The sequence below is a fragment of the Aethalodelphis obliquidens genome, unplaced genomic scaffold (assembly GCF_003676395.1).
Source record: "Aethalodelphis obliquidens isolate GAN/ISIS:26980383/991018 unplaced genomic scaffold, ASM367639v1 scaffold2, whole genome shotgun sequence".
Classification (NCBI taxonomy): Eukaryota; Metazoa; Chordata; class Mammalia; order Artiodactyla; family Delphinidae; genus Aethalodelphis; species Aethalodelphis obliquidens.
The window spans coordinates 46,723,275-46,747,067 of NW_020837946.1; the positions used below are offsets into that span (position 1 = coordinate 46,723,275).

General features: G+C 35.3%; 1 protein-coding gene across 1 annotated transcript in view; it reads right to left on the reverse strand.

The window, feature by feature from the left end:
• The window catches only part of FAM171B (family with sequence similarity 171 member B), a 66,384-nt gene that overhangs the window by 24,652 nt on the left and 17,939 nt on the right, over window positions 1-23,793 (reverse strand). Inside the window, exons 2-3 of the mRNA XM_027126337.1 lie at window positions 5,716-5,949; window positions 737-829 (exon numbers count right to left, since the gene is read on the reverse strand). Of these exons, the coding sequence (XP_026982138.1) occupies window positions 737-829; window positions 5,716-5,949 (327 nt within the window). The remainder of the gene's footprint in view (window positions 1-736; window positions 830-5,715; window positions 5,950-23,793) is intronic.

Here is a 23,793-nt window from a genome sequence, read left to right on the forward strand (position 1 = left end):
TCAACATTTATTTCCCAAAAGAAACAAAAAAGCCAATTATTGTCATTTATAGAGGTTTTACATAATATGCAGTTAAGAGTCACAAAATGCTGGGACTAGTTAAGGGGGTAAGGAGGTGAGGTAAGGATAAAACTGTCATCTTCGTGGTTAGTAAAGCAGAGCTGGAGGACACAGCTTGAATCAGACCCCAAATCACGCTTCCCGTATTCCTGCCCTTGGGATATGTGAGTGGGGCAAATCATGTCTGCCAAGCAGACACTTAACTCCCCAGCCTCAGACCCTTCCCACACAGGCAGCAACATTAATGTCAGAGGCAGGAATGAAGGTGACCTGCAAACTAGAAAGCCCCAGAGACCTGAGTCGTTTTCCCAACTTCACCAACCACTAAAGCTCAGTGAGAGATGTGATTTGGAAAGCAGTTCAGGGACTCTTTCCAGTACTTCTGCAAGTCAGATGTTCTACTGGGGGTGGCTAAAATGGTAAAAGAGAGAATGATTCCCACTACACACACACACACACACACACACACACACACACACACACAAATGCTATAGTTTGATAGTGAAATAAAAATCAGTTCAGATCAACTTATAGTCAGTACTAATCATCCCTGATCAACTTAGATTTTTCCCACCTTATAATCAACACTGATCCACTGGTGAAGAAGTACAGTTATACAATATAGTCACAATATAGTCTCTTTACTTACTAGCTAAGTAAGAAGTGGTGTACTTACCAGCTAATTTTCCAGTAATTAAAACAGTGTCTTCAAATAGCCATATATTTGCTTGGCTTTGCGGGAACAGTGAAAGTGTAACTGATGAATATACTGTGAAATATAGCATAATTAGGATATTTTATTAGACATGGGGGGGAAAACTGGGACAAATATAGTTCTGCTCTGGCAGGTCCTAAAATTGTGGGGAAAAAGAAGTTCTGTGATGGGAAAAGCAATTCAAAACAAAGGAAGAATGCATGTATAATATGATGGAGGAAAAAAAGGAACATAATAAAGTGAGACGATTTGGCATCACTATTTTACTAATTTTTTAAAATTTTATAAGTAGTTTGTACCAAGGTGACTAATAATGTTCTCTAACTAACCCCAGATATATTTGGTCAAGTTAAATGCTTAAACAACCCTCTGCTATTTTCTCTATATAATCGTTACTTATTTCCTTCTTATACTGAATAATTTTTAAGCCGTTTTTTCCTGGCCCCACGATTCAAGGTTCTCTCAGATGGGGAGTATATCCACTCTTCTTTTTTAACTTCCCATACAAAGGTGCAGTGCTCTTCTTCACAGTGTGGTTCGCCAAACAGACTGTGCTTTGCCAAAGGAAGAAACAGTTTAACACATAAAATGATCCAGAGGCAACTTTTAGTAGTAGGGAGGATGGGGCTGGACCCACCTACAAGAGTAGGTGCCTGAAATGCCTGGTGGGATGAGTAAGTGCAGATCCCCTGAAAGATAACTAAATTCTTTCAAGATCAGGAACAAGAGGCAGGGACAAAAGACCATCGTTTTATAAGCAAGACCAAATCAAACAGCCCGACCAATCCTGCAAAAGAAAAATAAGTTCTGAGGCATCACCTGGAGTTCAAGTTCTCACTGATCTCTCTCCTCCATGCAATGCAAGTAAATATCAACAGAAATGATACAATACCCCTAAATCACTTAAGAAAGGATAAAACACACTTGCATGAGAATACTTTTAAAATTTGGAGATATTTCAAAGAGCTGTAAAGGAAATACGGAAAAGACAGGATAAAATATTAAAAGTATACAATGATGTATGGGTGGATGTAAAATAATATACTTTTTTCTTAAGTAGGAATAGAGGACTACCAAATGAAAGTAATTTTAATTGAGAATACACTAACATTTAGATGGATTGTTAGACGTATTAGATTGGAGAGGAGGTGGTTAGTAGGGTAGTAGCTTGGACCCGAGATGATTGTATCCCATATTTGGATACTTTCTTAGTCCCAGGTAGGTTAAAAAGGGCTTTTCTATTAAACCTGAGGAGAATCTTTCAGAAAGTCACTTAAACTTGGATTCAGATTTACTTTGACTTTAAAAAATGTTTCTGATTATAAACGGGATATATAACCACTCTGGAAAAGTTGAGAAATACAGAAAAGGAAAGAAGAAAATGATGGTCATCACAATACCACCACAGAGACAACCACTATTAGTATTTCAGTGTAGCTCTTCCTGGATTTTTCCTGTGATTTTGTTTTTAAAAAGAGGGAGTATGATATTGTATACAGAATATTTTCACCCTGCTTTTTCACTTAAAATAATATTGTAAGCATTTCTGTTCCTCAATAGAAACTTTCATAACATTTTCAAGGTCACATATTTCTTAAAGTATCAAGATTCACTTAACCACTACACTGTACAATACTGTATATTTAGATTGTTTCCATTTTCACTATTACAAAATAATATTTGACTCGACATCCTTGTGCACAGATATCTGTCCACTTTATTTGTATGTTTGTTTTTAGGATATATTCCCAGCAGTCAATGATGATGAAGATTTCGAAGACACTGACACACACATTTCAAAGTTGTTATCCAGATAACACTGCCGACTTCTCCCACCAGCAGTGTTTGAGGATGGCTGTCTTGCCCAGCTTGTCAATATTGAGTATGTTCACTTTTTAAAAATGTTTCTAAAGTGAAAAAAATCTAAGAAATGTGTATTTTGGAGGCGTACTTGGATTATTAGGAAGGTAAGATATTTTATCGTATTTACTAATCATTTGTATTTCCTGTTTTGAAAATTAAGTCATGATTTTATCCATTCACCTTATTTAGGCAGGGCCTTGGTTTTTTACTGATGTGTATGAATTCTTAACACATTAAGGATATCATTCCTTATTATTTCATATATTTTTTTACTACTTTTTAAAATTATGGGGAAATCTACCTTTTATGACATCTTTCATTGCTTTTCAGTTTAAAAAGACCATCCTAAAAAAATAAGATAGTTTATTAAATTTAATATAATTTAATTTTCCATATTTTAACTTTCTGAGCAATATATTTTGGAATATGGATTCAAATTAATTTACTCCAAATAGTTAACCAAAGTATCCCAATATTACTTTTTGAATATTCAGCTTTTTCCTCAATGATTTATGATTCCTATCATAGATTATATTTTTTATGCCTACTAGTATCTGATTTGTACCACATTACAAATCATAGTACAATATCACTTAATTCTGTAGCTATATATTTTAGTTATCTGGAATGGCAAATTGCCTCTAGTAAATCGTCTTTTAAAACAAGATTTCAGGTATTTTGACACATCTGTTCTTTAAGGGTTATTTTGCCAAGTGTTTTGTTAATGCATTAAATCTATAAATTAATCTGGGAAGAATTCAAATCTTTACAATATTCAAGCTAAGAAAAAATATTTTTCCAGTTTCTGGTGTTTTAGTTGATTTGGTTTTTTTTTTTTTAGGTCTATCAGTAACATTTGGTAGTTTTATTTTCCCTCCCCACAGTTACTTCACTTTTTTTTGTAGGTTTCCCTGCATATTTTGTTTGTTCTTGTTGTTCTGAGAGGGATTTCTTTTCATTATTTTTCCTAATTGGTTATTACTTCTGGTATATAAGAACATGTATTGATTTGTAGCAATACTAATTTGTAGTTTTCCAGGGATATGATCATAACCAGAAAAAATGGTTTTGATTCTTCCTTCCTAATAGCTATTCCCTTTATCTTTTTGCTCTGATAATAACTTCTACTACAATGTAAAATAATATAGACATCTGTGTTTAGTTTCTTATTTTAATAGGATCACCTCTAATATTTTACAGTTAAGTATGATTTTGAGATACCTAAGGATATCTTTGTGGTCCTAGTTTTTAAAGAGTGTGTTCTTGGTTAGGCATGAATGGTGAACTTATAAAATGCACTTCAGGCAACATTTCAGGCAATTGTTGATATTATCACATATTAGTTCCAATTTTTTCTACTAATATGATACATAAAATTAATGAAGTTTGACATCCTTATAGTTCTGCAAAGAAGAAAAATCCTACTTGGTCTTGACAGTATCCTATATTTAAATAATGGTGAAATTCTTTTCTGTATTGTTTAGGAATTTTACATTTAGAGTTATAAGTATGACTGGTCAATAGAGAGGTGTGTGTATATGAGAGACAGTATGCACACATGAGGGCATTTAATTTTGTATTACCTTTGTTAGTTCTCAGAATCAAGGCTGTACTGATTCGGTAAAATGATCTGGGGCACTTTTCCTTATAGCCTTTGAAGTTATTTTTACCCAGAACATTTTACCCATGGTTATTAATCTACCTCATCTAAAGTCAATATACCATTTATATTATCACAAAATTGTTTGTTTTATTGGATTTTTAAGATTGCCAAATTTTTTGATAATTTTTATGATTTTTAAAGCTTTTATGTATTTTTATCTTTTATTTCCCTTTTTGTTTAAATTAGCTATATGTATGTATAATTTACTTCAAAGAACTAACACTTTGTCAATTATTTCTTTATATTTTTCTAATATATGCCAATCTACTTCAATCTTTTTATTTCCTTTTTCCCATTTTAGTTGGTTTCTTCTTTCATTATTTTTCTCACTTTTGTTGAATGAATAGTTGTACTTAATTTCTGTCTTTAAAAAAATTTAAAGCATTTGAGACCATGAAGTCACCTCAAATACATCCTTATCTGGATTTTCCAGTCATTTTATTACAATTTTATTCACATGAGTCTTATTAAATTATCTAATTCATTTTTCATTTTCTTTCTCATTCTAAATTTAAATAGTTCAAGAATTCAAATGTTTCCATTATGAAACTAAATAAAATATCTAAAACCTAACAACAAGAACCACCACAATAAAAAATAAAATTTTTAGAAAGATTGACTACCTAATGTATCATCCTTCCAGGCAATCAGACTTGTATTCTGGTACCTTGTATGGCCAATTTTCCCAGTATTCAATTAGTTATAATCACTCCTACCAATTTTTTTCCAGCTTTATTGAGATATAATTGACAGCTAACATCATGTAAGTTTAAGGTGTACAATGTGATGATTTGATATATGTTTTTATATTGTGAAATGACTGCCACAATAATTAATAATTCTTTCTCCAGTATGCCTCTTGTACTCTCACCTCTCCTTCCCATTTCCTTTCTTACATCAGGGTACTGTCCAGCAGCACAACCACAGCTTCATAGCCAGGCTCCCTGAATCCATTTTAGCCCTGCTGTTGCCCTGTTCTTTATACACTGTAAATTCAGTTTCTAAACAACTTACTTTCATGTGCTCAAGAATCTACAAGAACTGTTTTATTATTCGTCATGTAAATCTAAACTGTTCATCTTATCTTTTGAGACTGTCCTTTAATTATCTGGCCCTTTACTTTACTTTGGGCCAGATAATTTACTTTACTTTACTATCCTGCTTCTAACTAATTCTTTGGGCATGCCACACCCCTCTCCGCCACCTGCAGACAAGCTTTGTGCCAGAGCAGAGCTGTAGCTCGGGATTCCTTCAAGCTTCTGTAGAAGGAAGAAGACCTTCATGTTTTCTTCAAACTGGCACGCCTTTCTAACCTCCTTATATTGGCTTCACATAGTCTCATTTTCGGTTTATCAGAACAAGAGAAAAAAATCATTTACATTTAGTGAAAGCAAAACATTGTTTAACTGCTTACTTGGCATTCTTCCAGTCTTCCAAGGCAGAGGTGTCAACACATAGCCATCTTTGTAAGCAATAATGGTTAGGCTGAGTCCTAACTTGTAGGGTACTCTTATCAACACTGCTCCATTGTTTCTAGTTACTGTGGAATTTGTCTTCGTGTAGTTTACAAACACTTCTACAACTGCTTGACTCAGGTACTGACGACTGATGATGTCATTCACCTGGACCTTCAGCATAAATACAGACACTGGAAGAGAAAAAGAAAATCGCAGTACGTTATATCCTAGAAAGCGTATGTCACTATACTTTAAAATGTCATTTAAGGCACCTGAACCAACAGTACAAAACTGTTGAAAAATTTAGGAAATACATACACATGGATGGATAGGAAGAGATGTTAAACATTCCAACAAATTCATTATTCTCCCTAAAACTGAATAAATTTGAATTTATTATTAATACGGCGCAGGATTATCACTCCATTTTCTCTGCCATTTAGAAGAAGAAGGGAGAACAGTGAATAATGGAAAGAGTTTCTGGCTTTAGGAAAATAATTTTTACTTTATGTTACTAATTTCTAATATTATCAAGTTATATAGATTTAATACTAATTTAAAATACAGTCAAAGGTCTTAGAATAAAATGCCATCTCACCAAACCCATTAGTGCATGGCTAGCTCCTTTATTTTGTTCTGTTGTCTGGAAAGCAGGGGATGTGTTTTAGTTCCAAATTACAAAATATCAAAACAGAATCTCAGATGCACCTAGAGAATATTATGCTTAGTGAAATAAGTCAGAAAGATAAATACTGTGATGTCACTTATATGTGGAATCTAAAAAATAACACTAATGTATATGCAAACCAAACACATTCACAAACATAGAAAATAAACTTAAGGTAATCAAAAGGGAGAGGGAAGGGGGAGGGACAAATTAGGGGTATAGGGTTAACAGATACAAACTACTATCTATAAAATAGATAAGCAACAAGAAGGTATTGTATAGCATAAGGAATTATAGCCGTTACTTTGTAATAACCTATAATGGAACATAATCTGCAAAAATACTGAATCACTATGCTGTATACCTGAAACTAATATTGTAGATCAACTATACTTAAGTTAAAAAAAACCCTTTTTCTAAAATATAAAAAAACATGATCCATTAAATATATAGATACAACATGTGAAAATAATAAAGTCAAGAAAATAAGAATTAAAGCTTTTTCTACTTAAACCTCCAGCCTTATAGATCTTGACAATGTGTCCATGCATTTACCAATGATAATGTCTGGCTACAAAAGAACTTTTACCATCATGGAAATGCCTTTGCAAAGCCTGTATCATAACACCTTTGCTAAAGATGCCTTATCTTCTACCATAATGGGCTCTGCAGCCAGTCAAGGTCCATCTCTGCCATTCCCTAGACATGTGACTTTGGGTGAGTTACTCACCTCTCGGTCCATTTGCTCATCTGTAAAAGCAGGAGATAGCAACTATTTTGAGCTAGTAAAATAAAACAATGCAAATAATGTGCTCAGTACAGTGTTTGGTTGTCACATCTAATGTTAGTATCGTTATTTATAACAAAAATTATTACTTCACAACTGGAGACCACTTCATAAACACGAGTACTTCAATAAGAAACATCTCATAAGGATTAATTATGCTGTTATGCATTTGTGTAAACAAACCCATTTTTTAAAAAGAATTTTTAGCAAGAACATCACGTCAGGTAAAAAATCCTAGTCAATAATGACTCAGTTGCAATATTGCTACAAAACTGTTGTCACACCGTATCTATTTTTTGTTAAGATAAGCTAGACTTTAAATTGCTTTTGACCATACAAAGACATTTTAAATACAAATAGAACCACTGTAACTGCGCAGTCCTAGGAAAGGTACCATTCAGCAAGTTATAAAATAGTCCTTATCCTTTTAAGAATCAAAAAATGAGGTTAAATGTTATCCAAACACAATTCTTTACATATTCAGACACAAACATATTTTTCATATATTTCCTCATACATGATAATAATTAACTCTAATAAGAACTAAAACGTGTTGGTGGTTAATGAACCAGGCATTGTGTTAATTTTTAAGTGCATCATTCCATTTTCTCTTCAAAACATCCCCATTAGATAGATACGACTGTCTTCATTTCATATATTGGTAACTGCAGGTTAGCACGGTTTGTAAGTTGGCCATGGAGGAAACCAGACACAAACTTGCCACGGTCTCTCCTCAAAGCTTGTGCTCTTATTGCACTACAATTGCCTGATTATACCCTTAAAAGCTACTCTAGTCCCACTTTAGAGCATGGAAATGGGAAGAACTGGGGGAAAAAATGACTCCTGTAGAGTCACACCTTAAAATGAGGTTCCATTAGTATATCTGAAAAATGGTTAATTTCCAAAACAACTTTGTATATATTCAAATGTAAATATGGAGAATAGATTACAAGGAAAAATATAGATAACTGATGTTCATCCACACCTCTACTTTCTCGGCATTTTTAATAATAAAAAGCCTTTGTGGGAGGTTAAATTATTTGTGAGCAGTCATTACTATCATTACTTTTAATAGAAAAATTCAGGAGCATCTGGTACTAGAAGGTCAACTAAGCCTTGGGCCGTAACTCCAAGCTTTCCTCAAATTATTTAACTACCTCCCCATCATATAAATTCACACTAAAATAAATCATGTTGCTAACAATTTAAAATCAAAATATGAAAAAGGGCTAGGAATAAATACATGTTCCTGTTGCCAAGCCTTGTGTGTATATTATCAAAAAACATCTCAATATACCTTTGTAAAATATATAATATCAAGTCCATTTTACTGATGAAGAAGTGAGATTTCAGACATTCAGGCAGCTATGCAAACTGCCTCAAATCTCACAGTCATTAAGAAGCTGTGTCAATACAGCAGAAACTAACACAATATTGTAAAGCAATTATACTCCAATAAAGATGCTAAAAGAAAAAAAAAAGAAGCTGTGTCAGCCTTCAAGTGTCCCCCCCATGCATGACTCCAAAGCCATCTTTACATCATGTTATAGTGAGTCCTGGGGTCACACTACTCAAGTTAATTCAAGGAATGTATGATTGCAATCATCACTGAGAACTTAAATCCTTATACAACATCAATTAAAAAGAAAAAAGTAATCATACATACATGCTGATGCCAAACCATGGCTTCAAATTCAAATGGGAAATACAACTCTTAGGCAAAAAAGTAAAAGGTTGCCATATGTAAACAGGGCATGATGGGCTTCTAAACCAATGTCCTTGAATAGAGCCACCGAGTACAAAACACTAGTTATGTGTAGAGGACAAGTAGCTGCTGCTCAATTCAAAATAATTCCCCCAGTCACTTGCCCCTAATCCCCTAGACAAAATGTATTGAGTCACTGGCATAAAGCGTCTAACTAATGCAGGCCAGACAGTCTGTCAGGCCCTCAAAATGTGAATAAAGATACACAGAGGCTAACAGTTGCTGGAGCTGAATCATCTGAGAGAGTCTATGAACTCCTACTCTCTGTGATTTCCAGTGCTTACATGTCCCTCTCCTTCCAGAAGCTGGGTTGTACTGTCCCTCTGTTGATCTGTGAGCTATATCAAAATCCCTCCCCCGAATCTTGTAGCCAGAGTTGGGTTCTGTTGCTTGCTTCCAAAGCAAGTACCTTAAATGACATGGGATACAACTGTAAATATATGATATTTTATTTAATAGGCTACCCTATCTTTTATAAGAGAAGGCAAAGGAGGGAAGGCTAATGTACCAAAAATATGAGAAACCACATAAGAGGGAGACTGCACATAACTAGAAGATAAGAGAATTAACATTCCCTATTAAAATTTGGTAATGGGTCTTATTCACATCAAATGTACCTACAATGGTTCCTTCAACAGCATTTTCAGGAATGGGACTCAACAGGGAATTTTTATTAATTTGTTTGCTCCAAAGATTTTAGAAATTCTCAGAGCCTTTGGATTTATAGACAAAGTCCAATGTGTAGTAAGATCTTAAGCTAAACTCATTAAAAAAAAAAACCTCTGCATATTCCATATGTTTCATCTTTGTAAAAGTACAGTTGCCAAAATAAGACACCCTAAAGCCTCCTGGCATTCTGAAGCTGGGTTTGATTCATAAAATGTTTTCTAATCCAGAATGGACGATTTTTTTCCACATGTGCTAATAATGTTAATGTAATAAATTTGATGAGAAAATGAGTATCAAATTCAGAAAAAACAATTTGCAAAGGTCAAATCTTGGCTATCAAACTCATAGCCTCTCTGTCTGTGGAGATCCCCTATGTCTGTACCTTAGATTGCCTAACAGACTTAAGACATACTGTAGGCCTGACCAGCACTGTCCTCTCTAGCTCAAATGGGAAAAACTAGTTATTTGTATAATACACACACATTCACACACACACCCTGCTCCCTCAGGCCCAGTTCTAGAAACTTTACACATGTTGTCCAATTTCATCCTAATACAAACCTGCAAAACTTCCCCCTTTTAAGGCAAGGAAATCGAGGCTAAAGTTGAGCAGCTAATAAATTACAGGCAGGATTAACAGGTTCATTTTACTCCAAGTTCCATGTGTTTTACTCCACATTCTCTCTCATTGAAAAGCCTTAGGAATTTGGTTTCCATCATATTCACTAGCTCACTTATTTCCTCCCAACCAGTGCAGAGAAGGAAGTGCTCATTTGCTGATTCTCTGACCTGCTCATCCCCTCTCTCAGCCTGGTTTTTCTGGCCCCGACATAAGCAGCAGCAAAAATAGCATTAAAATTAAAAAAAAAACCGAAAAACAAAATCTTGGCTGAAAGCCTGGTTACAGCAATTAAAGAGGCACAAACAACTCTTTTTCCTTCAAATAAAAAGTTATAAAGAATTACCTGCCATTGACTTAAACAGGATGCCTCTGACTTCTGTGATGTCAAGTTTGACCAGGCAAACAGCACTGGCAGCCAGAAGTAATATATATCCATAATAATCCCCCTCACTAGCTCTCTTCTCCAACAAAAATACTCTGGCATTTAGACGGGGCAGATTGTGTGATTAAATATATGATTTTCAACCAGAGGTGCTTTTGTCTCCATAATCTACCTACTCTTCTCCATTGTATTTTTCAGCTTTCCATGCCCATGTTATTTTTCTCTGTCATGTAATTATAATCATTATGTCTTGCCCACATAATTTTCTTTTCAGTATGTCACCATTGGTTTAAAAATGGTTCAATATCAAATGATTTCAACTGCACCCTAAGAAAACATATAATCTAAATGTTGAGAGAAACAAGGAAAAATAAAATACACACCCATGAGCGAGGTCTGAGGTTGCTGACAAAGATTTAACTATTTAGCACATGATTAGAAGCATTAAGGAATGAGAATCACAAATTCAAAAGACTACTAAATAGGTATAAAAGAAATGTTCTTGCAAAAGCATATTAGAATCAACACTGTATTATGGTTTTGCTACAGGATATAGATAGGTAAATCAAAGTCCAAAATAGCTATTTATTTGACGACATCTGAAGTGGGGTGCGCTGAGAAATTACAACCCCACTTCTTTTCAAGAGAATCTGACATCATCTTATTATGTTGTTACTATTATGTAGGTTACAACTATACCCATGGAGAAACTTTTTCAGATTTCTCCAGTACAAAAACAAGCCTACTTCTTTTCAATTATGTTTCAAGCATCTACAATAATTTAATATACAACTTTTTTCCTCTCTAGGAATATAGTGCTAAAAATATACTAAGTAGATAAAGTTTTTATAAACAGATCACAGATAAAATTTAATAAAATATTTTAACAATGAAAATTTTAAAGCTTTGAGGTTTATGCATTCTAAATGAGAGCTATAAAAAAATAAAGAACACAAAAATATAGTGAAATTAAATAATTGGTTGGGAACAATTAGAAATGTTTACCTACATTGATTCATTCAACAAATATTTATTGACTGCCTGACTTTGGCCAGACCCGCACTAGCTAGGTAATGGGGCTGCAAACATTAATAGGATACATTCTTACCTTGAGGAAGATTCTAAGGAAACGTGAAAAAACAGTACTGCAGAATTATCTGATATTACTATAGAGGAAGTTTTAAAAAGGCAATATTGAAACCAAGAACAACTTTCTATAGTACCTAATACAATCTTCTATGAAATTATGTAGAAATTCAGAATCAACATGTGTCACTATTCCTATAAGTATCAGTCTCAAAGAGAGATGCCTGCACTCCCATGTTCACTGCAGCATTATTCCCAATAGCCAAGATATGGAAACAATCTAAACGGCCATCAGCAGATGAACAGATAAAGAAAACTCGTATATACATGCAATGAGATATTATTCAGCCTTTAAAAAAAAAAGGAAATCCTGCCACTTGCAACAACATGGATGGAGCTGGAGGACATTATGCTAAGTGGAATAAGCCAGACACAGGAAGAAGATAATGTATGATCTCACTTATATGTGGAAACTAAATACTCAAACTCATAGAAGCAGAGATTAGAATGGTAATTGCCAGGGGCTGAGAGGAGGGGGAAATGGGGAGGTGATGGTCAAAGGGTGTGAAGTCTCAGTTACGCAACATAAATAACACTAGAGATTTAGTATACAGCACAGTGCCTATTGCTAACAATACTGTACTATATATTTAACATTTCCTAAGAGGACTGATCTTACTTTAAGTGTTCTTACCACAAAATAATAATAATAATAGGGGCAGGAAGAAGCTTTGGGAAGTGATGGATATGTCTATGGTTTTGATGGTAGCGATGTTTTCACAGGTGTATAGTTATCCCCAAACTCATTAAGTTACATACATTAAATATCTACAGCCTTTACATGTCAACCATGCCTCAATAAAATAGTTTTTAAAAAATGTGGATCTCATATCTATTTTGGAATCAGTTCACATTATCATTTTTTGAACAGGGAAACTGTGGACATTTTGAGCTCAGATCTCCAAAGGGCCTGCCCATTCATTCTCTCCTGTTTTCCATGATCTGACTTTTTGGTCCATTCCAGTGGAGACTTTATGTTATGACTCAAAGATGTTATGACTCAAATCAGACTTTACTGGGGGCATTCAGAGGCCTAGAGTTTGTTCTCCACCCACCATTTTCATACAAAATATTCAGTCAGAGAAATCTTGGAATAGAGCTAGCTATACAGATATCTTAGGATGTAAATAGAAAACATCTGGTTCCACATTTAAATGTTAAGGTATTTAAAGCCTTTAGTAGAGACATCATCATGGTTTCACTAAAGAGAGCTTCAATTAATTCCCAAGCCTTTAGCCTAGCATTCAAAAGCTGACATCTGGCTACCACCTTCCATTCCAGCCTTATTTCCCACTAACCACTCTTTTATGGGGATTAGCAAACTACAGCCTGCAGGCCAACTCTGACCTGCAGCCTGTTTTTGTAAATAAAATTTTATTGGAACACTGCCAATATACTCATTTATGGATTACCTATGGCTGCTTTTGCTTCAACAGCACAGGCCATAGGGTCTACGAAGAAATTATTTGCTCTCTGGCACTTTACAGAAAAAGTTTGCAGAACTCTGCTTTATATCGTCACGTGAATGGGTCACTAGTCACTATCCAAGACCAACCCACTCTCCTGCTATATCATTCCTTTCTTCTATCTGAAAAAAATCTTAATTTTAATCTCTACCCATCAAAAATCCTAAGCTATCCTTCAAAGTTTAGGTCAAACGACACTCTTCAAATAAATGTGGCCTTATCCCAGTTAGATGGGCTCTTTTCTTCTGTACTGATTCGTCTGATAGCACATAGTATTTATGGTGTATGTTTTACTTTCTGTGCATTTGTCTTCTCTGTGAGAACAATCTCCTTGACAGCCGATACTGTTTCAAACTCAGCCTTGTGTTTCGCCAGAGTTTAGCATGTAGATTCTAGATGAATGCAACAGGGGTGGGGAGGAAGGGAGGGAAGATGAGAAGAGCAGGAAAGAGAAGAAATGAAGGAAGAGAGGAAGAGATGATCAGAAGTGACCACAAACTGGGGAAAGAATGATAATTATAGGATTTCTACAGAAGCCACTTGAAATTACAGCCAGCTTTCCGGCCCCAGTATTTGGTGAAATTTTGAGCTTAATCCCACAGTTGCCAATAAGAAACATTTTACATTATTACAATAATCACAAAAACAAATATTAAGATTCCTTTTCCTTTTGGAAATTAATACTTTTCCTTCTTTCTAAGAATATTTAACTTGGAAATTTTGACTAGAGAACACATAAGTAGCAAAACTTGCTAAATAAATACAATGCAATTGTATTACATCAAAGATTAACTTTACTTTCACTATTACAAAACAATACCAACAAAGTAGTTTTAAAATTCTTTCTCCCGGGTACCAGCACAATTTCCGTATTTAATTGGAAGGAGGGCCGAAAGTTTAGGAAAGAGTGAGGACAACAAAGGGGCTTGTGAAAGAAAGGAACATATTATTCCACATTCTGTAAAGCAGGGTGGAAAGGGCTTCAACAGTTTAATCTTTACAGCATTTCAAATATGGACACACAGCCTCCTTCTTTTAAAGGAACAAAAGGGAGCTGAATTAAAGAAAAAGTTCAATAAATTAGAAAAGCCTCCTTTTCATTGCTTAAGCATCAGATTGGATCCAAAATTCTTACTGGCTATGGAGTTTAAGAGAAAAAAAATCTGTGCCTGTTTGAAGCAAAAACAAATTTATTGTACTAATATTCATTACAGAGAAAATGTCAAATCTAAGAAGAAATTACAGAGATAGAATAAGGACATGATCTCCAAAGATGAAAAATGTTATAGACCAAGTAAAATGCACATTTTCTCCATTAGGACCAGAATCTTAAATGAGTGTGATTCACCAAAACTAATGAAATGAATGACATAAAAAAGAGTCCTTATAACTTAAGAACAAGCACATTGCAGATGACTGAATAGGGAACAAATGAGAAAGTGAACCATTAGTACTTGGACTCAGTTCCTTCTTGCCTACCCAAAGGGCCCCTTCCCTCAGTAGAAATAAATCAGTCTGATAAATAAACAAATCAAAATCCTAAAACATATTGCCCAAGCTCACTCCACAGGCATTTCTCATCCTAACTTTTATCTTGTCTTCTCAATTTTTCATCCTGCCTCAGAATCACAATTATTCATTCACTCACAAATTTCGCCCAACATGCATTAATTACGTACACTATATACGAAGGTGCTAAGTATGGAGTGACAGAAGAACTGACAGCCCAATGGCATCACAGATGAAAAGACTGAGAGAAAGAGAGATTTCTTTTCCTGAGAAAAATCAGCAAAAAAAATTTTTAAGACTGAGGAAAGAACAATGAGGTTAAACAGAATATGTGAAGTCTCCACCAAAGACAAATGATTGAGCTAAGAAAACGTGAGAAGCAGATATTCCTCCTTAGAGGAAAGATGGGAATTTAGTGACTTACCCAGCAAGCATATGCTGACTGACATCATCCCCTTCCCTCAAGAAGGTCCTTGCCTGAGATGACGTGTCCCACTGAGTCTTTGAGCTTAATCCTCGCCACTCCATCCTCACTCCTCTGATCCACATCAGCCCCTTGCACTTCCTTGAGCCAGGCAAGTGCCCACCTTTGGGTCTTTGCACAGGCTGTTCCTTCTGCCTAGAGTTCTCTCTCCCACCCCCCGCCCCCTCCCACATATCCAAATGTCTTAACTCTCACTCCTTAAAGTCTGTGTCAAAATTATACTTCTCATGAGTCCTACCCTCCCAGTCCTTCTTGCTCTATGTCTCAGGGGTCCCAAGACCACTTTCACATTCAGTGATTCAGCAGAAGGCAAAAGGTACCACTTACTGGCAGGTCACACTCACAACTAAGATTTGTAACGGCAAAAGGATAAAGAGTAAAAAACAACATGAAAAATAAACGCATCAGCCATGCCCAGAGAGGTCAACTTAATAACTGCAAGGGAGGATGCAAGTGTGTGATATGAAGTACATAAGTCTTGCAGTGGAGGGAGGGGCAAGGAGATAATGTATAAGCAACCATTTCTGTGCAGAGAACATTCATAAGTTATGTACTTTAAGCAAAGTACAGATTCTTTGATTCTTTACCAGTTGTTCTTTCAATAACTTCTTCAACAGATATGTTCACTCTTGTGATGTTGAGAAAGAACTTTACAAAACAAGATTAGGGCAACCATTGTGGCTTTTCCTTAGAAAAGCAATTAAATGACGATTAAGTTCTACCAATTATTGCCCAATTCTAAATAATTAATTGGAAAAATCTCTGTAGCAGATCATCAAGGAGCCAAAATTGAAGTTGACAATAAAAATGGAAACAAGTAATATGGGTGAAAACAAGAGACTGCTATAAGGGAAAAAAACCCATTTGGGAAAATAATTGAATTTAAAAATATAAAGTTGTTACAAAATCTATTTCACACAGACTTAGATTTCTTAATAAAACGCTATTTAAAAGGAAAAGTCCATTAGGAATCTGTGAGTGGTAAATGTTTTTCCCTTAGGTATTTCAAATATATTAATGATCGTATATAGGAGAGAAGACCTTTAGAGAACCAACAATCAATGAATGTTCCCTCTTGTGAATGTAACAATGGAAATCGGGTTAGCTGGTGTACAATACCCACTTGGGAATGAATTAAGTATGAACTCTTTGAACTGAATACAGAGTACTCTAGCCTCCTTTGCAACTTAATGACTCAATTTCCTTAAGTATCCCTAATTTAGTAAAATTGATGGATGAAGTCTGGAAAGGACTATGTCGTCCAGGCCAAAAGGAGAATCAAGCTATTGCTATTTATATAATTAATATCCTGAAAAAGATTTAGCGTACCAAACTAAAAATGCCTCCCTCAAATTATTCCCCCAAAATATTCCCCACCAAGTTCCCAGAAAGGATGTAATACTCCAAAGAGCAAATAATTGTAAAGTGGGATTATTATTTTGGGCTGCACAACTCCAAGCCAGGGGACCTGGCATAAGAGAGAACTCATTCCTGGAGCCCGCGTTAGCACATTTCTCCAGAATGGGCTTTCAGGTAGGGTCACGGTCCATCCCAACTGGAATGGCCAGCACCCTCCACCTCCTGCCAAGAGAACAGTCAAGCACTGCCCAAAGACCACCATCTCTAAGCCCAACACAACAGGACAGACAGCCTATTCCTCTCTGTCCTGCATCAGGGAAGTTTTGTGAGATCGTTCAATTTCAAAAACATGATAGAATCAAAGAATATGATACTATAAAGTACTTATTAGTACAGTGCCTTGAATCCAAGTGCTTTTTTTAAGTATCTATTTTTAGTGGTTCCACATCTTAATGCTATAAAAAAGAAAGACTATGATTAGTCTTCTGTTAGAATGTATGCGTAGGCTTAGCAACTGGATATCTAAAGCAAACAACATAAGCAACAAAAACTTAGTAGACAAATCCTGTTGTGCCTATAACAGAAAAACATCAGAAGCCCCAGATTTGGGGCCACAAAAACCTGAACTATGCTCGAAGCCACCAAAGGTGACACAACAAACTCAGAGGTATCAGAAGATATTTTAAATTTTCATGAAAGCAAACTAATTTGAGAGTCCATAATGCAACATTCTATACTCAAATCAATGACATGAGATCTTTGAGAAGTTGAGTGCTCAGTGATTGTTCTGCTAAAAAGTAAACACTGCATGAAAACCAATGTTGAACAGAAATGAGGATGGCAGTGTTCCATCTCACTCCAGGGTCAGAGAAGTTGTGCAGTGTCTAACAGACAAGTACATCCCATTAAGTAATTAGCAAATATGGATTATTTTTTTCAAATGACTACTAAGTTGTTAGAAGTTGCTGTCCGGCCACAAAAAAAAAAAAATTACTGAGGCACTAAAAGGACTGCGAACCAAGAAAGTTCCAGAGTCTGGGTTTGAGCAGTCATTTTATGCTACACATGCACCTACAATATGCATGATCTGTACTAGTCACTGTGAGAGATGCAAAGAAATTAGTTGCCTTCAAATATCTACCTGAGAGAATCAAATGAAAAGAGTGATAGTGCCAAAAAAAGTGCACATGAGATGTTTGAGTTAAGAGAATTGTATGATTAAATTATTCTGGTTAACAATGTTAGGCAAGAAATGAGTCACATGTGAACTCTTAGCATCCATCTTTCTAAAAGTGCCTGTTCACTTTGTCTTAGTAAGAACATTCCAGAAAACAACTGTTCTTTGGAAAAAAAAACATTTAGAATTGTAAACATGCATGTGTCTACTCAATTATTTTCTGAATGTGTGACTGATTGCTTGAATAAACAAATACATGAAATATTAAATGAAAATCTAACAAAACCTCAAAATTATCCATTTGCATGATGTGTTACTATTGTTACCTTTTCCAGCACCATGCAACTCTCTTGGCCTAGGACAGTGGTTCTCAACCCTGTGTAGATATCAAAATTACCCGGGGAACCTTTAGTATATTCCCAGGCCCCACCCCAGTCCAATTAAGTCAGAATCATTGCAGATGCAGTCCAGGGAATCAAATTTTCATAAGGTCCCAGATGGTTCTAATGCACAGCCAAGGTTGAGAACCACTGGCCTAAACAATAAGTATATCCCAAGGGGATAGGGTCATGACCTAAAGCCATCCTCTTCAAGTATTCTGTTTCTTTTACTACAAAAGAATTTAAACTTATCTTTGAAACAGGCATGCTCATTTATTCCATGGCTTGCATAAGCACCCCAGGGAATCAGAGACGTGGGATACTGACATGAAAGAAAGCTGACCTTGGTGGCTACCTCTACTAATAGTTATTGTTGGTGGTTTTGGGTATTTTTTAAATCACTGATATCTGCTATTTTTTAATCATTTATCTCTGTGTCCTTCTCACATTCAAAATACCTGGTTAACTCAGGTATGGCTTCACTCAGTGTTTTTTTTAATGTTCTATATAGATAATTTGGAAAATACAGAAAAGTAAAAAAAATTTCCTAATCCAATTTCTTAGAAATAACTTGGATTCCATCCAAGTTACTTATAGATTTTAAAAGTACTGGATTCCATACAGTACTGGATTTCACCCAGTACTTTTAAAATCTATAAATAGATTTATAAAATTAAAAACATATTGTATATATGTATATAATTGTGTATATGTTTATATAAGCATGAAGTAAGGTGTGAAGAAACTGACCAAATTGTTAACACTATTATTATTATTATTATTATTTTTTTTTTTTTGCGATACGCGGGCCTCTCACTGTTGTGGCCTCTCCCGTTGTGGAGCACAGGCTCCGGACGCGCAGGCTCAGCGGCCATGGCTCACGGGCCCAGCCGCTCTGTGGCATGTGGGATCCTCCCGGACCAGGGCACGAACCCGTGTCCCCTGGATCGGCAGGCGGACCCTCAACCACTGTACCACCAGGGAAGCCCAACACTGACTATTATTAATTGGGTCATGGGGTGATACTATCTGACTTACTACATACAACATGTGATGTGACTTACTACAGTGAGCATGCATTATAGTAAGAAGAAAAAAGAAAATAGATAAAGAATGTTATATGCTGTGTTTTTCAGTTAAGATTGTGTTGTGAACATATATCCATGCTATTAAATATTTTTCAAAATTACCATATTCATTAGTGAAGAATATTCTATGGGTTGTTATTCATTTACCTATTCTCCCATTAGTGTATGTTTAGTCATTTATAATTTTTCGCATTTGCAAACAATGCTTTAATTAAAATCCATGTACATATATCTCCATCTGAATTTTCAATTATTTCCTTGGGAGGAAAAATAATAGGCCAAAATGTATAAACTGTTTAAAGCTTCTTGATATGTATTATTAAACTGCTTTCCAGAATATGATACCAATTTATAGTGTAAACAGAAGAGTATTCATATTTTATTTTGCTTTAGTCAATATATCAATATGACTGCTCCTGTCTCCCCAGGGAGTTACCATGAAAACTATTCAGTAAAGTTTTGAAATCATTTATTCTATTTTCCTTTTACTTTAAATTTCATTCCTAACACTGTTAGTTGTTGTTTTTTTTCCTTCACACCCTCTTGATAGGTTGAGAGAGCTTTCTTATGAACAAGACTAAATAGACAAACAAGAGCCTGACAAAGAGCCAGCATATACTATGTATTTTGTTGTTCTGGGATGGCATTGGTGAATTTATAAACTTTATTCACGGGAAAATAAAGTGGAAAGGACTTAATAAAACATCCATTTTCCCTTTTTCAGAAGACATTCTCCTTGTTCTCTCCTTGTTCTTTCTACATGCAAAATATGTCTAAATCAGTACAGAGAAAATGGAACTTATTTAGAACCTGCCAGATACATGCTTCAGCATGGCCTTTTTAAAAGGGTCTTAAACTTACTGTCAGCATTTCGTTTAAGCAGATGAGACCCACCCTGTGGGGAGAGTGGTTAGATTTAAACAGAATGAGTACCAGAATTTTCTCCAATGCTCCTCTGACAACTTAGTAAAATGTAGTAATTTCCCTTTAATTAGACATCTGAAAGGAATACTGACCAGTAAACAGAAATTCAGGTGTTTGAAGAACGAGTGCCTAAAGCATGACCATAGCATGACTACTACAGCCTGAATGGGATACAGTTTACAGTATTAGCAGAGAGGCAATATACTGGCCTGGAAATTTCAAGCAGAACAAATCATTAATTTCTTTTTTCAGTGAAAAAAATAACATGAAATCAAAAGATCTTAAAAGGTAAAGCAGTATGCATTTTGTATGAAAGAAAGGTCCATAGGTAGCGTCACAATATTTTCAAAACTCCAGATGAAATTCACTTGAGTAACTAGTTATTGAATATTGACCAGGCATCAGGTTAAATGCCAGATCCAGTGGAGCACATATCATAACTTTTATTTATTCAACACCATCTTTGTATCAGAAACTATGCTCTGCTAAATTTTTATGTTATTCTATTTAATAGTACCTAGTTTCAGGTCTGAAACAGTTCAAAATCTAGCAGGAAAGGCATACAAAAATGATATGAACAAAGTATTATAGGTATGCAGAAAAGGGAAATATGAATTCTAAGTGAGAATGTGAGGTATTTTCAAGTAGGAATTAACTGAGGCTAAACTCGAAAGAGTAGCTAAATTTTAAAATACAGACTTGACGCAAGGTCACTTCAGGAAGAAGGACTAGCATGAGAAAGGGCACCAAAGTTAGGGGCCTTCAGTTTCACAGAATTGGTTTGCAACTCCTTTAACCAATCAAACATTGACAAGTTGCCTCAGTGAACGCCCCTCTGTAAGGCAACCACTCAGCGACCAACACTCCTAAGCATCAGCCTATCGGGAGCAGACTCACTCCAACGACTGTGCCTCTGCCCTGCCACCCAAACAGCAAAAGCCTCACCGGAGAAGCCAGATTCCACTGCCAACGTCATCCCACAACACCTCTGAAAGCCCGTCCATCCCAGAACTCAACACTTCCTCAAAAACCTCCATGTAAGGTCAGTTTCCTGCTCTACTGAGAAAAACTGTGCCCGACCAACATAGCTCCCCCTATCAAGCATGCGACAAATTCAGCATTTTGCTTTTGTCTCAGATATCGAATGGTGGTCTCATCCTTCGACACAAAGCATGCTGTGTCAGGCCTAAGCAAACATCGAAAGTAATATTTACCACATTAAAAAATAATTTTGCTAACACCCTTCCAAGGCTAAGACCGCATCCTTCACACCAATACTAGGTATGACATGAATCGTTTTCCTTATGAATTGCTTTCATTTTGAATGCTTTGAAAGCAGTATTACTTCATAAATAAAGAGAACAGAATACATATTTAAATAATTATTATGCACCAAATACAAATAACTGTACATATTGAATAAAAAGTATAGGTGCTTTTTAAATTTTCTCATATTTCTTGAAGCTTATTGAAAACTGAAAAAACACTAGATAAAATCTAACTGCCCATCAGTGTAGCTTTTTTATACAATGGGATATTATGTAGCAATTAAGCTGAATTAATGAGATGTTAATGTATCAACAATGAACATGATATTGAGTAAAAAAAAATCAAACTGCTAAAGGATATGTATAATATGTATGCACATCTGTTCCAGTTTTTGAAACAGATTAACACCAGTTTCAGGATAGTGATGAATTCTGGATAATGAGGGACAGGGGATGAAAGTGGGGCTTGATTTGACCCTTAATTTTTATTTCCTAAAAAAAGACGGAGAGAGAAATCTGAAACAAATAGAGCAAAAGGCTAATATTTGATTAATTTCAGTGATGAAACTATATAGACTATATTTCTATGTTTGAAGTCTTTTATAATTAAGATGAAATTGTAAAAAATAAAAACAGAATAGAAGTGGGAAAATGTATTCCTACAGTGAGTAGGTGAGTAAATATAAAAACACAAACCAAAATCTTAGTTTCTATTTCCTCCTTCTACCATCTGGCCTTCTACTGAGAGACAATCAGCACAAAAAACATTCTCCTTATTGCTTTCGAGCCACCCCCTGTAATGTAGGCTCTAAAACTGTGGTGACGAAAAAGCAGGTAATTAAACCATAAGCAGTTGGGAAATCAGTCCCTTAATGATTGAAAGTTTGTCTCTCCTTTCCTTAGGTTCCCACAGCACTTTGAAACTCATAATGGGGCATATTATGGCAACTTATGTTAAATTATATTTACATATGTTTATGCCCTCTCCATCAATTAAATGTTAAGTATCTTGAGAGCAAAAACCTTACTTTTCAAAGTTCCTTCAAAACGTCAAAGAGACTTTGCATAATAAATGTTCACCTGCAGTTGCTATATTGACTTTGAGTGTTAGACTATACGCCCATCTCTATCTGACTGAATAATTTTCCATCTTAGAACTTCAGTATATCATTTAATTTTTAACTGTTGGACTTAATAGATTAAGAAACTACCACTTCTAAACTAAGTGCTTCTAATTCTTTCTCATGACAATGCCTGAGAAGATAGCAAAAGCTGCTTTAGGTTAAGAACTGAGCAGTAGAGATCAAATCTTATATTTAGCCAGCCATCACTTTAGACACAGCTGCCGTATTAGCCTTTGCCACACCGGTCAATCAATTCCACCTAACCCATCAGGAAGCATACATTTATCCACTGATCCAACCATTCAGGAAGCTATTACTGTGAACCCAACACAAGTCCAGGGTTGATAATGCCTTCCTGCCACTTGCCAGGCTCTGAAAGTACAGAGGAAAAAAAAAAAAAAAATCAGTCTGACATAGCTGAATCCTTTGTTTCCATGTACGTTCAAAGTGGACTAAAAATAATTCCTAAACTACCTGCTCTGATTTATTTTTGTCCTACGAACTTTGTAAACCTTCATCTGGTTTACTACTTAAATTTGAACACAACTGTATCATCATGACTAGGAATTTTCAGTAAACTCCTGATGAATCCTATTTGGCCTTTACAATTCATGACTGTCTCCTGCTTCCTACTTATAGAGAGAAGAATGGCAAATAATTTCAGAATCCTTTTCTCTTAATGTGTAGTTTATAATAATTCTATTTCATTCTTTCATCCCATCTTTTAATGAAGACTCCTTAAAATGTTGTTTTACTTGTGAATGTTGTTAACATTAGAAAATTTTAAACTGGTTAGATGCAACTGCCATACCAATCGAGAATTCAATCAGCCTTGAATTTTACAGAACACAATCTTCCAGATCTAATCAATAACGTTAATCAATCAGCTGGCTCCACTAGGATGTCAATGCCCTTCTCTGCTGTGGGGTAGTAACCGCAATACTACAAAGAAACATAATTTACTACTCCTCTGAGACACGTATTCAAAACTAAATTAAGATTTCATCTGCTTTGCAGAATTCTTTTCTAAAGAGAATGTTTCAAGACACACCATTTTAATGGACAGATCTGACTCCCCAGCACAATGCCAAGGCTAGCAAAAAGAGAAAGGAGGCGAGCTGCAAAACATTCCTGTTTGTTCCATAAAGAAGAAACACTACCTTTTCCATACAAAGTTTTCCAAAGGACCACAGCCAGTATCCGTTGGCTTATTTGTAT